Source organism: Motacilla alba, chromosome 7 (assembly GCF_015832195.1).
Source record: "Motacilla alba alba isolate MOTALB_02 chromosome 7, Motacilla_alba_V1.0_pri, whole genome shotgun sequence".
Classification (NCBI taxonomy): Eukaryota; Metazoa; Chordata; class Aves; order Passeriformes; family Motacillidae; genus Motacilla; species Motacilla alba.
In genome coordinates this window covers 37703445-37720104 of record NC_052022.1, presented here as the reverse complement: position 1 = coordinate 37720104, position 16660 = coordinate 37703445, and the positions used below count along the sequence as shown (strand labels likewise).

General features: G+C 47.0%; 1 protein-coding gene across 9 annotated transcripts in view; it reads left to right on the top strand.

Moving 5' to 3' along the window:
• Positions 1 to 16660, top strand: part of HDAC4 (histone deacetylase 4) — a 176397-nt gene that overhangs the window by 105457 nt on the left and 54280 nt on the right. For 5 of the 9 annotated variants that reach the window (XM_038142676.1, XM_038142677.1, XM_038142675.1 and 2 more), the window contains 4 exons: positions 190 to 340; positions 3260 to 3380; positions 8254 to 8375; positions 16484 to 16624. In XM_038142676.1, coding sequence (XP_037998604.1) covers positions 190 to 340; positions 3260 to 3380; positions 8254 to 8375; positions 16484 to 16624 — 535 coding nt within the window. The remainder of the gene's footprint in view (positions 1 to 189; positions 341 to 3259; positions 3381 to 8253; positions 8376 to 16483; positions 16625 to 16660) is intronic. The other 4 variants (XM_038142673.1, XM_038142671.1, XM_038142674.1 and 1 more) reach the window with 3 other exon arrangements.

The following is a 16660-nucleotide window of genomic DNA, read 5'->3' as shown; positions in this document are numbered from 1 at the left end:
CAAATAATACTGAGGGTGCCCTCGTGGGGTTTTATTTAAAATCAGGTGATGGAGATGAAAGGAGGCCCGTGCCTGTCCTTCGTGCCACAAACAAAGCACTGATATTGTCACCTGCCTGCAGCCTCTGCTTCGGCTCTGGGAAGGCCGATGGTGTTAATTTGCTGCTTTTCCCTGTTCCCTTCTCCACAGCAGCAGCAGGAGATGCTGGCCATGAAGCATCAGCAGGAGCTGTTGGAGCACCAGAGGAAGTTGGAGCAGCACCGGCAGGAGCAGGAGCTGGAGAAGCAGCACCGAGAGCAGAAACTGCAGCAGCTGAAAAACAAAGAGAAAGGGAAAGAGAGTAAGTGGCCAGAGCACCGCTGCTTTGGGTGGTGACAGGCAGATGGGAGCCATGAAGGAGCCTCAGAAAGCTGGAGGAACCTCCTTGAGGCCACAGGGAGCTTGTGGGAATTGAGGGGGAGAGAGAAATGCGTTTCTCTGCTTTATCTTCATTTTTGTCTCACTAAATGCCATTTTAGCATTTTTCAAAAGGAAACGTATCCTCTCTTCCCTTGATTTAACATTTTTTGAAGTATTTTTGGCAGCATTCCTAATGGAGGCAGAATATTAAGCTCATAAAATACACCAGATGCACGCTGCACTCCTTTTCTCTTTCTGATGCTCTGAATTTCACTCTTTTTAAGACATAGTTGAGTTCACAGCTCTCCCCTTTTTGAAGTGTTTCCATTCATGAGGGGATTTTTTTCAGGAGGCTACAGCTTGTGGGTGCCTTCCCCACTCTGTGTCATTATGCACTTGAGGAGATCATTGTGGCCTCACAATGTCCCTTATCAGAGATACTCTGGGCTGCTTGTTTTGGCTTTTTCTGCAAGTGAAGGGGGGAAGAAATACCTCAAAATACCTCGCCCAGTTGTGCCATCAACTCCTCGGGTCTGGTTTCTGATGGGAGAAGTGGTGGAAGGAAGATGGGATGCTGGTTGGGAACTGGGAATAAGATAAAGCTCCAAGAACTTTTTCAGTAAGATAAAACTGGGGTCTGGGAGACCTTTTTAAGTGTTAGAAAGACCAGAGGTTCAGAATTCCTGAGCATTTCCACTTCCCCCCTGCTGCTCCCATCAGCTGTTGCTGTTTGATCCATGTTTTGATGGGCCTCTCCTCAGAACCAATACCTGGCCATTCTCATTAAAGTAATCTGGAAAGAAATTAAAATGCCTGAATCTCTGGAAAATTGAAGCAAAGCATCCTTTGGGTGAAACCCAGAGGTGTAGAGGAAAAAACCCAGAATTTGGGGATGTTAAGTTGAAGATCCTGTTCCCATGACTACAGTTTTATTTTTAAGTTACTTTTTATTTAAGAAGTGCTGTGGTGTAGAATCATTATCGCACCTCAGTGCTTAAGGATACTTAAGTTATTTTTCTCACATCACAAAATTTGGCAAAGAGAAGCTAAAATTGTCCTGATCTGAAATATGAAGAGAGTGTGAGAGAGGTGGAGTTTGTTCTGCTTCCTTGTTAACACCTCTGCTCTGGAGCCAGGCTGGGAGAGCTGGGGGTGCTCACCTGGAGAGGAGAAGGCTCCAGGGAGAGCTCAGAGCCCCTGCCAGGGCCTAAAGGGCTCCAGGAGAGCTGGAGAGGGACTGGGGACAAGGCATGGAGGGACAGGACACAGGGAATGGCTTCCCACTGCCAGAGGGCAGGGCTGGATGGGATATTGGGAAGGAATTGTTCCCTGGGAGGGTGCTGAGGCCCTGGCACAGGGTGCCCAGAGCAGCTGGGGCTGCCCCTGGATCCCTGGAAGTGTGAGGCCAGGCTGGATGGGGCTTGGAGCCGCCTGGGACAGTGGAAGGTGTTCCTGCCCATGGCAGGGGTTTCAAATTAGACGATCCTTAGGGTCCCACCCACCCCAAAGCTCTCTGAGGTTTTATGATATCTTTCAGCTTCCAGTAAAGGAGGTAAACTTTACACGACAAAGATATTGAAATTCAAGTCTTCTAAGTAGCAGGTTTATGCCAACCGGACAGAACACAGCCAGGTTTGAGTGTTCTAAGGATGCTAATGGATTAAGGATGACACATTTTGGACGGGGAAGACTTTCAAGCATGGATTTGTCACCCCTTCTGCTACTCAGGAATTTATCTCCAGCTCTTTGCTTGAACTTTCCACCAAACCGGTGTTGTGGAGCTGGTGAGAAATGCAGCGCTCCAAAAAAAGAGCATTTTCTCCCTTTGGTGTTTGAACCATTTTACAGCTCCAGGCAGAGCCTTGTGGGAATGCTGCAGCTCCCTGCTCTTGGAGAGAGCCCAGGAATTGTTCTCCCAGCATGTCAAACGTCACCTCATCATCGAGCAGGGTGCAGGACACAAGAACATAGCAGGGTGATATTTTAGTTCTTGCTCCCAGTGGAGCCAGCAGCTTCCCTGGCCTTTTCCTTTGCTCCCAGCCCAGATATTTTCCGTTGGAGCTCCTGCCTTACGCCACGGTGTGGATGAACCATCATTTTCCACGTGTCCCCTTGCCAAACTTGGGATGCATTGCTCCATCAGGAGCTCTGCCTGGGAGTCTGGGCTGTCAACCCGATGTTCACTGGGATCCATCATGGCAGGGGAACAGCCCGCTCTCCATTGTGCAGGAAGTCATGATTAGGGATTACACAGTTGACATTTTAGCTCTGCAGAATGACTGACTCCCTTTCTTTAATTTTTTTTTAAATGTTAGGGTTTCTATCTGAAGCCAGAGATCAGTGCACTTGTAAACGAAGCGAAATGTTACGTCGGTCGTGGTGTGTGCAGAGACTTGGGAACAAAGAGGTCCCTGTTTACAGGACTTTTCAAGACAAAACCTACACATGAGCCACTGGGCTCATTCCCCTTCTGCTTTTAGATGTGACATTTAACAACTTCAGGGTGCACAAGACCCCTTTTCTTAAATAACTTTGGTTCAAAGAGAGCTGGGATACCCCAGACAAGTGCTTTATTCTGAGTGTGCTTCTGTGCAAGTGTAATATTCTCTTCTGGTGAAGTAAACCAAATTTCGTCTGTGTTTTCAAACATAACTTGTGAATCTATGCCAAGCTAAAGGGACAAAAAGGGAGAGCTCCTTACTGGAGGCGCTTTATTCTTCTCTCTTTGAAAGCAAAGTTCTTTTTTTTTTTGACTGGAAATGAAAGATTTGATTTAGGATCTATTTTAGAAATTTAAAACTCCTTCAAGTATGTGAATGGATTTAATAACCTTTTTTAATTTTTTGTTCTTTGATTGCAGGTGCAGTGGCAAGCACAGAAGTGAAGATGAAATTGCAGGAATTCGTGTTAAACAAGAAGAAGGCTCTGGCCCACCGGAATCTCAACCACTGCATATCCAGTGACCCTCGCTTCTGGTACGGGTAAGTGGTGCTGGGCTTTCTGCAGGGCTCAGCCAGTGCCACCCTTGTCCCCAGTTCCCTGAGGGAATACACCTGATGTGCTTGTGGGATGAGCCAGAGCAGTGACAGGATCCCTGTGCATTCCCAAAATGCCTTTTCCAGAGGGCTCCAGTGTGAGTGGTTTTTGTGTCTGCTGTGGTGGTGTCATGGTGTTCTGTGTGTAGAGAGAGGTCTTTGTGTCATCTGTGATCCACATTTATTTAAACTCACAAGTTCTGCAGTCAGAGATCAGCTTTTGTAAGTCCTCCAGCTTTTCACCCAGGATTTGATCCCATCTGCTGTTATAAAACTTGAACTTTAGTCAAATGAGGAACAGTTTTTATGTTCAGGAGCTGGAATTTGATGATCCTTTTGGGTCCCTTCCAACTCAGGATATTCTATGATTCAGTGAATTCCTGCAGCTCAGGATAGTTAAGCTTTGCATTTTAAAACTTTTAACATTTTCTGCTATTCTTAATCTCTCAGACTTGGAAGTTTTGTTTACTTGGCTCTTACTCAAAACATCTAGTGGGTCCAGTCTGCACTTTAATTACAACTGCCCCAACATCTCTCTTTGCAACTGAAAATATTCAGCTGCTGGTCTCCAGTTTCAATTTCAGAAATCAACTTTTTCATTGTACTAAAGACAGTTAGAAATTTGATGTGACTTGGAAGTTTCCACTGCTATGATTTTGTCACTGTCTTTACTAAATAAAAAGCCAAAGTGCTTTGGATGTTGGCTTTAGTGACCTCAAAATTCATGAAATTTTGAGTTACGAAAGTAATTTCATTTTGCCATGAAATTAATGCTCAAGCTGAAGTACTGACAGTGTTTTAAGTCTTAAGAAATGAACGTGTGTAGAGGGAGGATGAGGTCATAGCCAGAAGATGTTTCCAAATTCCAGAAACTGAGCTGCAATGAAATTTGAAAGCTATCCTAGCTCTGAGCCAGAAATGCTGATGTGGAGTTGGCAGAAGAATTCAGATGTTATTGGAGGCAAAGTGAGATTGAGCAGCTTTAATACATCTCTGAAAATCTAATCTGAGACTTGAGGATGTCATTAAAGGTGGTTGAAGACTCTGAGCCTCCATTTCTTTAAGGGGTGGTTAAATAACAGTTAATGCAGGAGTGGTACAAGGTCAGTTAGAATTCAGGGTGCCCAGAGAAGCTGTGGCTGCCTCTGGATCCTTGGAAGGCCAGGCCAGGCTGGACGGGGCTTGGAGCAGCCTGGGATAGTGGCAGGTGTCCCTGCCATGGCAGGGGGTGGAATGTGATGAGCTTTAAATCCCTTCTCATCCAGGCCACCCTGGGATTCTCTGTGATGCAAGGCCAGGGCTGCTGCAGGTTTTTAGCCAAGTCGTGTTTGGGGTTTCAGGATGTTGCCTCAGCTGAATGCTGAGAACTTTCTGAGTGCCCAAGTGTGGTTTGGGTTTGTTGTGGCACTTAGGCATCCTAACACCCCTTCCCTGTGATGCTCCAGGGATGCTGACAGGCAGAGACAGCACAAACCATTGCACAAAGATTTCATGTCATGCCATCCCCTCATTTTCCATCTGTTCTCTGATGGGGTGAGTGAGGATTGTTATTCTGGATTCTAACCCAAGATGGACAAAGCCTTGGGGCCTCACAGCTCTTTCTTTCTCAGTGCTGAATTGTCCTGTTGAGCCCTCAAGGAGGGCAGATGGCAGCAGCATAGGATTTTTTAAATGCACCCTTCACTTGTTCAGGCAGAAGTTGAGGATTTTATTTCCTGTCCATTCTATTAAAGAAAAATTACTTCTTTTTTTTTTTTTTTTTTTCAAAAGGAGAACCAACCTTTAAATTCCTGACATATTAGTATTTATTTATATGGCATCTCATAGGTTACCAGCTGAGCTCTGGAGGCATTCCTGTCCCCACATAGCTGTGCTGTGATGCAGTTGGGTGGTGGCTGGGTTGAGCACACGCGAGCAGGGCGAGCAGGAGATCCACTCCACGCTCCCACTGTGAGCAGGCCAGGCAATTAAGTGCTAACAGATGCTGGGAGAGCCTCTCGAAGCAACACGCCTGCTTTTAAGCACTTCCCTTGGTCTTATTAAGGTTTGTGAATTCCTTTTTTTTTTTTTTTTATTTAAATGGAAAGCATTGCTTAGGAAAAAAAAAAGTCTCTTAAGGGTATTGAGCACCATGATGGTCTGACGTCAGTGGCTGTGACAGGAAAAATGTTCTGCTGGCAGGGAATCACAGAGGTATTAGAGCTGCAAGAGACCTCTAGGATGATGTCCCAGCCCTGGAAATGCTCAAGGCCAGGTTGGACAGGGCTTGGAGCAGCCTGGGATGGTGGAAAGGGGTGAACAAGGTGGTCTTTCGTGTCCGTTCCAGCCCAAACCACTCTGGGGTTTTGTGATAGGCAGCGGCAGAGGAGGTTCTTGGGAACTGCATTGTCAGACTGTCCCTCTGCTGGATTCTGAACCCACTGGGCAGCCCAGCTCCCCGGAATTTCTGCTCTCTGTGATGTCTCTGGGAAACTGTCAGCAGTGCTTGGGAAGCAGCCACTCCGTGTACTAGCAGCCATGGAAGGGAGTTTAACTGAGTATTTGCATGGTGGAGGTAGAGAGGTACAATTACACTTCAAATTGCACATTAAATTATACATTGAATGACCCCAACATCCACGGGTGTGAACACAAAACATTCCAGCACAGGTACACATGGCTGAAGCGATATTCAGTGCACCTTGCTGAACATGGTTGAAGGATGAAATATCAAATCATGAAATCGATAAGGTTGGAAGAGACTTCCAAGATCATCACTCCAACCTTTCTGTCTGTGCACGTGGGTGTTTGAAGGATTTCAGGGAACAGGGGATGCCTTGAATGAAGGGATGTGCTTTCAGGAATGTCTGCAAGCTCCATGCAGTGTCCAATTTCCTCTCATCCCAGAGCTCTGACATTCCTGAAGGGGCATGCAGACCAGTGCATGCTGCTGGAAGCAGCGTCAGACCCCAGTCCTGGAGCCAGGGAATGTATTCCTGTTTGCAGAGCTCAATATCTGTCATTCAGCAGCCCTGGAGCACATCTAAACAGGCCCTTTGAATTCCTGCACATTGCCTGACAAAGGGATGAAAATAGCTTCAATGTGCTCGATTGTGTTGCTTAGGTCATAATTAAAAAAAAAAAAAAAAAGGAGAGGAAAAAAAAAGAGTCACTTGCTCATATAGAGCCAAAAATGTCATTGTGTGACTTGATGGGGCTCAGGGCTCTCAGATCACAGCACCCAGGATTCCTGGGAGTGAGACATCATTCCTGGGAGGGCTGCCTTCCCATGGAATGAGCAGATCCTGGCGGAAAAAGCCACATCTCTTCCCAGGAGGGATTTTTTTTTTTCAGTTTGTCTGTGTTTTGATTTCAGGTGAAGATTGAAGTGTGCGTGGGGGCATTCATGGGTGGGGATGTGGCACAGCATGGGGTGGGTGTGGGAAACACAGCCCTGCAAGAGCCCCAGAAATCATTTTTCTTTATGTACAGAGAAATCTGGATAATGAAGAGGGAGGGTTGGGAAACCACAGTCATTCATACTTCCACAGAATCCCAGAATGGTTTGGGCTGAAGGGACCCTAAAGCCCATCCCATTCCACCCCCTGCCATGGGCTGGGACACCTCTCACTAGAAGGTCTGTGGGAGTAGAAAATGTTGATGTTCAAATAAAATGTGCAGAGGGTTTCTTTTTTTTTGTAATTATGTAGAAAATTTAATGTATTTTCTTAGTATTTCATTAGCCCCTTATTTTTTTGAAGGCTTTAACTTGCAGTGGAATTGATGCTCTGGATCTCAGCAGCCAACTTCCGAGTTGAGCTTGCACTCAAGGGATTAGTGCTGCCCAAGAAACGGCGTGAATTTGTGCAATTTCCAGCTGAGAATGGTTCATTTGAGTTCCTTGAAGAACCTTTTGTAGGAGAACATTTTCAGTTTGGTTTTTAGGCAGTACAAAATTTCAAATATTCACTTTTTTTTTTTTTCAAAATGCTTGCTCTCCATTGTCCTAAATCCGTTAGTATTTAGAAGAAATATGGGGTTTAAATTCTGTTTATTTAAAGTGAAGTTGTGAGAGCCCAGTGAGTGTCACCTGCATGGCTAAATCACTCGTTCTGATGGAGCTGCTCTGCTGGCTGGAGCCTTCTCCCAGGCTGGTGGAGCTCCTGAGAAACAGCAAAGCTGGGCACAAGTCATTAAGCAGGAAAGATGCAGCCAACAAACTGGTAGGAGGCTGAGAAAACTCATTCATTATTTAATATCCTCAGCAAACAGACTGTAATTTACTTCCAGCAGCCTGCTCAAACAAAGCCATAAATTATCATCTCGGGGAAGTTCATCTGGAAAGGTGCTGAGTGCTTTGGCCCTGTCTCTGCTGAGCTCCTGGGATGGGAGGACAGGCAGGAGGAAGGGCAGGGGGCCACCTGTGTGCCATGCCTGCTGCCGGCCAGGTGCAATGCTTCGGCCTTGGACTCTCTCTGCTAAGCCTGGGGTTTATTTTGGGGAGGGAAGTGGTTCACTTGTGCTGAAGTTGAGGTCTCACCTGTGCTGAGATTCAGGAACATGACTTAGCAAAACCCAGCCCAGGTTACAGCCTTAGAATTTATACCCGTGGTATGAGCAGAGCCAAGGTGGAGTCTTACGCTGAAAACTAAGTTAATTACCTTCCCATATAGTGGATTTTAGTGGGGATTTTTGTAGGAGTGCCCAGGAGGAGAAAGGCAGAGCTTTTGTCTTTGCCTTTGCCCCCTTCCCCACTCCCTGAGGCGGTAGGCACTGTGCTCGTCCCCTCTGCATGTCACCGGTGCAAAGTTTGTCCCTTCTTCTCTTTCCTCCTGTGCAGGAAGACCCAGCACAGCTCTCTGGACCAGAGCTCCCCACCCCAAAGCGGCGTCTCCGGCACCTACAACCACCCAGTCCTGGGCATGTACGATTCCAAAGACGACTTCCCACTCAGAAAAACAGGTAGGCTGCCCTTCCCTCACCATGCTGCCCATCCCTGCCGTCGCGCTCGGCCCTCTGATCTGATTTTCCTGAAAAAGAAGGGATGCTGCTAAAAAGCTGGATTCCAGGCCGTGCTTTGTTTCCCAAGCCCCTCTCCATCTGCTCCCCCTTCACCTGTCTCTGTGCTCCCAGTGTTCCAGGGAGCCTGGGGCTGCTCCGGTGTGTGTGAGGAGCGCGGGAGACAGCGGAGACACTTGTCAAAGTTTGGGAGTAGTTTTCCCAAACCCAAAGCTTGCACAGAGATCTGCGTGTCTCCAGCCCAAGTGTGTTTGCTGAGTGAGAAAAGTACCGAGAAAAAGTTCATTTCTTGGGGGATTTGCGTTTTATGTACGAGTTTGTACCTGAGGTAAATAAGGAGGTTTGTGCCAGGGCGAGCAGCAGGGCTTCCTGCGAGGGTTTGGTTCACACCTAGACAGTTCTCTTTCAGTCTGGCTTCTCCCTGCACGGTGGCTGAGCAGGTCAGTTATTCCTCAAGCCTGTATTATGTAAACCAGGTTGTTTGGCTTGGCTGTGCTCCTCAGCTCCGTAGCACATGCCTGAGCCAGCACAGCCTGGGCTCCCAACCCAGCCAGCTCGGGGCTGCTGCCTTCGGGGAACAGCTCAGCTGTGAGAGCTCAGCCTTGCTCAGGGAGCAGTTCTGCTCACTGGCCGTGCTGGGAATCACTTCAGGACAGCAGAAAAAGCTTCTCTGGAAAGATCACACAATCATTAAGGTTGGAAAAGATCCGAAGATCATCCAGCCTTCAACCAGAACTACCAAGGCTGCCTTAAGCCATGGCCCCAGGTGCCACATTCACAGGTTTTTTAAACACTTCCAGTGATGGTGACTGACTGCTGCCCTGGACAGCCTGTTCCAATGCCTGACCAGCCGTTCAGTGATGAAGTTTTCCCCTTTTGGAAATGCCTCACTAGGAACCGTAGCACCTACCCTGCTGGATGGAGTCCCACCTGTGCAGTTGTCTCTGTTCCCCCTTGGGTTGGTTGCTTGATGAGTAACAAGCACTTCAGCTGCACAGGAACCCAGTCAAAAATTGGCTCCAAGATACGAGTTCTTCCCAGGAAAGGTGCCCCTGTGGCTTTGGGGATGGTGCTTTTGACTGTGCCCTTCCTAGAGGACTGCAAAAGCTGAGCTTAGAAAATGGATTTGCTGAAGGACAGGGCATCCTCTCCTCTCTGCTCCTGGGAAATGCAAGAGCTTCCAGGCTGCCCTGGGGATTCATAGGCAGCCTGATTCCAAGAGATTTTTAGCTCTTTCCTATGCCTTGTGATGCCAGGTGATCCATTCCTACCCTGTTAGCATTACCACAGTAGAAATGGGCTTTGATGTGCTCCCAAACCTTCCTGGCTCATCACCTCAGGGCACCTTGTCAGATTGGCTTTGAGCAGCAGTCGCCCTTCTTGCTCCTGGTGTCCTGGAAGGGAATCCTGCAGGAGAAGGAAAACATCTGCACATCTCACCCTGTGCCACTTCCCAAGCTGGGATCTCTCCAAAGCTCTTGCTGAGTGAACTCCTGCTGTCAGACAGGGGGAATTAAGGATGATAAATGGAGCTAATCACATTATTAAAGAGTGGAAGCCACCAAACCCATTGTTGTTTTCCAGCAGGAGGACGTTCAGCTGATTTTGGTTTGCCAGAACGCTGGCACTTGTTCTTTTTGGGCACCAGCATCAATCTCCTGGGCACTGGTCTGGGATACAAAGGAGTTTACTTTTGTAAGGTTCAGGGGAGAATTTTTTTTCTTTTTTTTCATTGTTTTCTTTTATTTTCCTTTCAACGCAACAGCACGTCAGGCTCTGGCACAGCAATATCCTGCAGAATTCCCAGTGCCAAGAATGTTAAGTTGCTTGGAGAAGAAAGGCTCCTGAACAGTCTGGTGTAAACAAAAGGCAGGGAAGGCTGGAGCCCATCCTAAATAAAGTTCTTTATTACGGGTGAGCTTTTCAGATTTTTGGCACCAGGCAGCGCTCTGGCTTTGTGTTGGTAATTTAAAACCGCCATATCGTGTAGTCCAATTTTATTAAATTTGATTAAATATTTGCAGCTCAAATAACAGAACCCATCACAATACAGCTCTGATTACCAGGGCTGGAATCCAACCAGCACCATTGCTGGGGAGAGGGCGGCTTAGGGGGTGGTGGGAAGGCAGTTGGAATTATCATTTCTCCCAGTCTGCAAAGCTAGGAGCGTGTCCTGCAGGTTGAGACATTTTTGGGAAGAATAAATATTCCCCATCCCTGGAAGTGTTCCAGGCCAGACTGAACAGGGTTTGGAGCACCCTGGGATAGAGGAAGGTGTCCCTGCCCATGGCAGGGAGTTGGAACAAGGTGAGCTTTAAGGCCCCTTCAACCCAAACAATTCCATGATTCCATCAAATTTGCCATTTCCCTGCATTTTAGCAATACTCTGTGTCTTTACTCTTATTTCAAGCATCCTGATGGTCACAGGGAGAGGGAGGATGTGCAGGAAAGATATCTTCAGAGTGCTTGAAAGCCTTCAGCAGGGGGAACATTCAGCTCCTGCAGCGTGCTCCCGATGCCTCCCGTGCCCTGAAATCCAGCTCTCTCTGATTTGTTTTCCTAAATTATGCTCCAGTTTCTTGGCTGTTTGGTTTTAGTGTGAAATTGTTTTCCTGGTGCAGTTACTAATTGCTTGAATCCTGTTCTTAGCCTGGCTGGGGGATTGATTTCACTCTGCTCCCTCTCTCCAAGCACTTTGGGGCTCTTCCTTTTTTTCACTGATCTAAGATCAGTTGTGTTGGTGCTGCTCCTGCCTTTGCTGTTAAATACCTGGATTAGCACAAGGATTTTTGTTTCCCCTTTTGGGGATTTTACTTTGTTCTGTGTGGGATTTAATGTCAGAGTTTTATTGACAGCTTTTGAGAGGGGAAATTCTAAGTGACCTCTTCTGCTGCGAGATCAAGGTGGGTGTCTCCCAAACATAATAACATTCGTTATGTGCTGCACTGGGATCCTCTAAGGAAAATCTCTGGAGAATCGTTATGGAGTGATTTTTGACTCTGGGTTGGGACAGCCTGTTTTGATAACCCCAAGAGCTGTTTGTCAACACCTTTCTTGGAGCTGCTGAAGTGGGTTTTAGCAGAGCTTTTCAGTTTTGCGTTTCCAAGGAATCCTGTCCTTGTTTCCTCCCCAGGAACGAGGTTGTTGATGGCATTCCCTGCTTTCTGAAATTTGAGCAGTGGATGTATTAGAACGTGCTGTTACTTAGAAAGCTGACACCACCATCATCACGAAGATTTAAAGGGAATTATTTCACTTCTTAACATGCTTTTCCTCTTGGACTTGATGATCTTAGAGGGCTTTTCTGACCTAAATGATTCTGTGACTCCATGGTTCTTTTTCCATGCAAAAGAGAGGAGCCTGAGAGAGGAAAGCATCCAGCATCCCGTGAGGTTGTTGGTGTTGCAGGAAGCTGGAGTTGTTTGGGTATTATTTGCAGCTAAGCAGGTGAAATGGGTGTGAACTTGTTGCGTTTAGAAAGAAATAAAAGGGAAAATGAAAGGATTTGTCAACAATTACAACACTGCATTTGTCGAGGAAAGCATAGTGTCCCTCTGAACTGGTTCTGATTATTGGAGTGTTTGGAGTGATTTGTTTTAGGACAAGAGGTTGTTTGGAAGAAAATACACTAGTCAGAAACCCTGGTGTAATGTGGGAGTAGAATCCAGAGGGAATCTTGGAGCTCTGTGTGGCATGGATGTCACTCCATTTCGAGAGCATCTCTGCCTTCCCACCCACATTGTCCTTCCACCCAGCATGGAAGCCTGGCTTCCCACAGACCCACGCACTGAGAGAAGGCCCTGACCTCCAGAGAAATCCCTGCTGGAAATACCCTGTGCTGCTCCAAGTGGAGAGTGTCAGTCTGTCTGATCCAAAAATAACAGCTTGGATATTGGGGGAGATTTCTTCCCTGGGAAGGTGGTCAGGCACTGGAACAGGCTGCGCAGGGCAGTGGTGGAATCACCATCCCTGGAAGTGTTCAAAAAACGGGATGTGGCACTGGGGGACAGGGTTCGTGGTGATGATGGATTGATGGCTGACTTCTGGTCTTCTCAGAAGTCTTGTCCAGCCTTAGCAATTGTGGAGTCATGAAGACACTCCTTGTGAGTGGTGCACTAGAAGAAAACCTCCTCCAGGAGGAGATCAAACAAAATCTTGTGGTTTAGTGTCACCTTTGGGGGATCCCAGTCACTCAGGGAACCCATCCTCCTCCTCCTTGGTCCTCCCAGCTCCATCTCTGCTTCCCAGGGGCTGCCAGGGGCCTGCACTGTTCATAGAATCCCAGGATGGGGCTGGAGGGAAACTCAAAGCTCATCCAGTGCCACCCCTGCCATGGGCTGGGACACCTTCCACCATCCCAGGCTTCTCCAAGCCCCAGTGTCCAACCTGGCCTTGGGCACTGCCAGGGATCCAGGGACAGCCACAGCTGCTCTGGGCACCCTGTGCCAGGGCCTGCCCACCCTGCCAGGGAACAATTCCTTCCCAATATCCCATCTAACCCTCTCCCTCCTTCAGCTTAAGCTCCCTCTCTCATGGAGTTTTCTTATGGCTGTTAGAAGGGAGACAAGATAATTCTGTTGGCTATTGCCTAGTAAAGCTTCAGCTGGAGCTTAGTAATCATAATAATAATAATAATAGATTAATAACATCCCTTTCCAGTCCCCACCTGCCGAAATGAAGATGTTCAAGGACTGGGAGCAGGAGTTTCATGCTGCATTGTTTGCTTTTATTCCACAAATGTAGATGGGCAGTGGGAACAGGGCAAACTCTGCCTGGGACTTGGTGGGGTTTTGACTTCCACAGACTCAATGTCCAATTAGTTCAGCAGCTTAGGGGCTGCAATTCTGGGAAAAAAAGCAATGGGAATGACATAAATGTTGGAAGAATTGGATTTCATGGGTCCTGCTGCACACAGTGATGTATAAGAGGGGTAACTTGGTTTGGAGCCTGTGAAAACCCGGGAAGCTTTTGGCTTATGTTCTGGTTATTAATTTACTCCGAGGAAAACAAAATATTCTTTGTATAAATCCTTATTATAGGCCAAATTAAGTATGTCAGTGCTTAAGCAATCCCGCTGGCTTTGTGGGAGCTGACTCAGATTTGGGCATGGGCTTCATTTGTTTGCTGGAGGGGAATTTTTCTAATTTTATGGCATTTGTTTTAAATACTTCACCTGGAGATGTAGAAGAGCAGTAATTTTTGAACTTAGGTTTGGTAGTTTAGCCTCCAGTTTTTAAATTTTCTCCAGTTAGCATGGCTTTTTTTGGGCTTATTGCCTGGCAGGGTGAATTTGGGGAGATTTCCAGTGGAATTGGTACTCCTGAGGCAGCACTGAGCCTGCATTGACTGTCAGGTATTGATGTTTCTGTGTTGTTTAAATTCCTGTTTTATACTTGTGAAAGATAGCTCTCTTCAGCTTTAAAATATTTTTATTATATAATAGTTTAAAAAACCACGTGAACAAGCCTAAATTATTTTACTATAAAATAAGTTTTATGTAAATTCTGCGAGTTTGAGGCTGTGCTGCGCTGCCTGTGCTGAATTTTAATTCACCTACTTTGGGCTCTGGAGCACCCAATTAAATCCGTGTAGGGATTATGCTCTCTGAGGTCCTGATGCCATGTTAGAGTTGGGATTATATCTGAGGGATAAACAACAGAATCAGAGCAGGGCTTTAAATAGACCTTTTGGTGTTTTGAAACTCAATCCCCTAGCAGAAGGGGAAAACACAGGGTGATTTTGCCTTAAAATAGTTTAATCTGACAAATTCCAATACGTTGCTTTGGCAATCACTTATGCTGGAGGTATTTTCTCTTTGAAGGCTGTCATTTTCTATGTTTGTTCACCTCTTTGTTATATGGAAGGAGGTTTTTACTGGGGCTTAAAATATGGGGTGTGTTAGGTAATCTGTGACCCCAAATCATTTGTTTCCCTGCCCATTTTTAAGGTGTTTCAAACCCATTCCTTCTATGTACTTAAAAGCTACCTAATTAATTGTGTGTTCCCAACAGAAACCATCCCTCATCTGAACACCAGGAATAAAATTTGGGCTGAAATGCAGTTTTTATTGCCATGTTTTCCTTTGTCAGGGGACAGATCCTTCCAACAGGTGTGGCATAGGCTTAGATTTCCTTGATTTAAAATGGGCATATCAGCGTCCAGCTGTGGCACCTTCCCCTTCCACTGAATCCCAGAGTGGCTTTGTTGGAGGGACCTTAGAGATCATCTCATTCCAGCCATGAGTGTGGCATCCACGCAGCTATTGATGCTGAGAAATTGGGACAAATTAAAGCTGGCAATGTAAGGATGTGGGATGAGGTGTGTACCCAAACACTGCTTTTAAAATCATGCCAACTTCTGTTTGGAAGAGAACTCAGAGTAGTTTCTGCTTGGAGTCTGAGCTTGTGTTTGAACTGGTCCAGTCTTTAATATTGTCCTGGGAGCAGATTTGCATTCAGTCCCCTGCCATTTTAAATGCAAATTCTCTCTCTGGAAGATAATTCCCCCCTTGCTAATGCACTTCATTCAGCATTTGAAGCATCATCTTGAGGAAGCACTTTTTTTTTTTTTTAGTGCTCCCTTTATCTCCTGCTGGTGTTTTTCTGTCCAAAACATTCACAAAAAAGCTCCTTTCTTTCTTTTTAAAATTTTTCTTCCCCCCGCAAAATTCCTTCAAAGCCCTCTGTTGATGGCTTAACTTCAAGCATTTGATCTTGAATTCAGCAGCCTTCTGATTTTTCGAGCCCCGCAATTAACGTGGACAGGCTTGATCTTTGACAAGACCAGGTGGTCAAGGGGAACATAGCTGCAGCCAGACCCAGTTAATTCCAATCAGTTTGTAAACCCTCTTTTAATTCTCCTAAAGAAATGCAGATCACTGGCCCTGGAGTGTGTTGGTTGGTGATGGAGTGAGCACAGGATTTGCTGGTTCAAAGGGATTAAGCGGCGGAGTTGTTATGGAAGGGAAAGGATGGGGCCAGTTCACTCAGCTCTGTCAGGAGCCCTCCATCCCTACAGCAGGTGTTTCACTCGGGGCTCAGGAGATCAGAAAGCTCCCAGAGGAAATCATCTTGCAGGAGGAGTGTTGAATTAAAGCTTTGTGACCCTGATGGAGGTTCGATAACGCGTGCGCTGTCACTGGCTGTCCTGGCCCCAGGGCCGCTGGGGCTTCCCAGGAGCTCTGCCTTGGCTTTTTGGGATCTCAGGCTTTGTGTTTTGGAGGGAGTCTCTCAAAAGCGTGGTGTACACAAGGCTGTGGTCACAGGAAATGCATCCACACCTGCCCTGGGCAGTCTGGAACTTCTCAGGTGTGTGATGTGCTGTTAGATAGGGTTGAACTGTGGGGCTGTGATGATGTAACCCCAAGTTGCTTCCCAAACAAAGAAACAAACCTCCTCCTCCCTGGCAGTGGATTTCCTTGGCCACGCTCTCTTGCCCTTTCCCTTGAGTTGACACTGGCTCCAGCTGACACAAGGAACCAGCAGGGAGACAATCACCTGATGTGCGGTTGGGGTTTGATTTTGGTGTTCTCTTTCCCCGTGCTCTGGCATCCCTCCCTCAGCCTGCTCACCCTGGGGTCGGATGACTCCGAGGGTGTGGAGCTGCCCATTCCAGCAGCGCATCAGAGATTACCAACAGCAGCATCTCAGCTGGCTCATCCATTCCCCTGCTGGATCCCGTCAGCTGGGTTTGCCACTGGGTTGGGAGCAAGTTGGCAGAGGTGGGAAACTCTGCACTAATCCCAAGTCTGTGTCTTTGTTCGCAGAAGACTTTGCAGGATGATTATTGTATTTTTAATTCAAATGCCTGTCGTCGTTGTTGTTGAATTCAGATGCTGCATGGGCTGGGACCTGTTTGTTACATTAAAAAGCTGTGTTCCAAATATTTGTTAGCAAATGACTTAATTTAATTTAGCTTCCTGCGAATGCTCGACTGCAGCCAACTCAGCTCAGCTCAACTCAACTCAGTTCAACACAACTCGGCTCAGCTCAACTGCAGGCTGAGTAAAACACTGCTGAGACACTCCTAACACTGTGTCCTTTCCTGGCCAGCCTCTGAGCCCAACCTGAAGCTGCGCTCCAGACTAAAGCAGAAGGTGGCCGAGAGGAGGAGCAGCCCCCTCCTGCGCAGGAAGGACGGGCCCGTGGTGACGGCGCTCAAGAAGCGCCCGCTGGACGTCACAGGTACGGCGGGTAAGTGACAATTCCTCAATCCTTCACCCCCTTCTG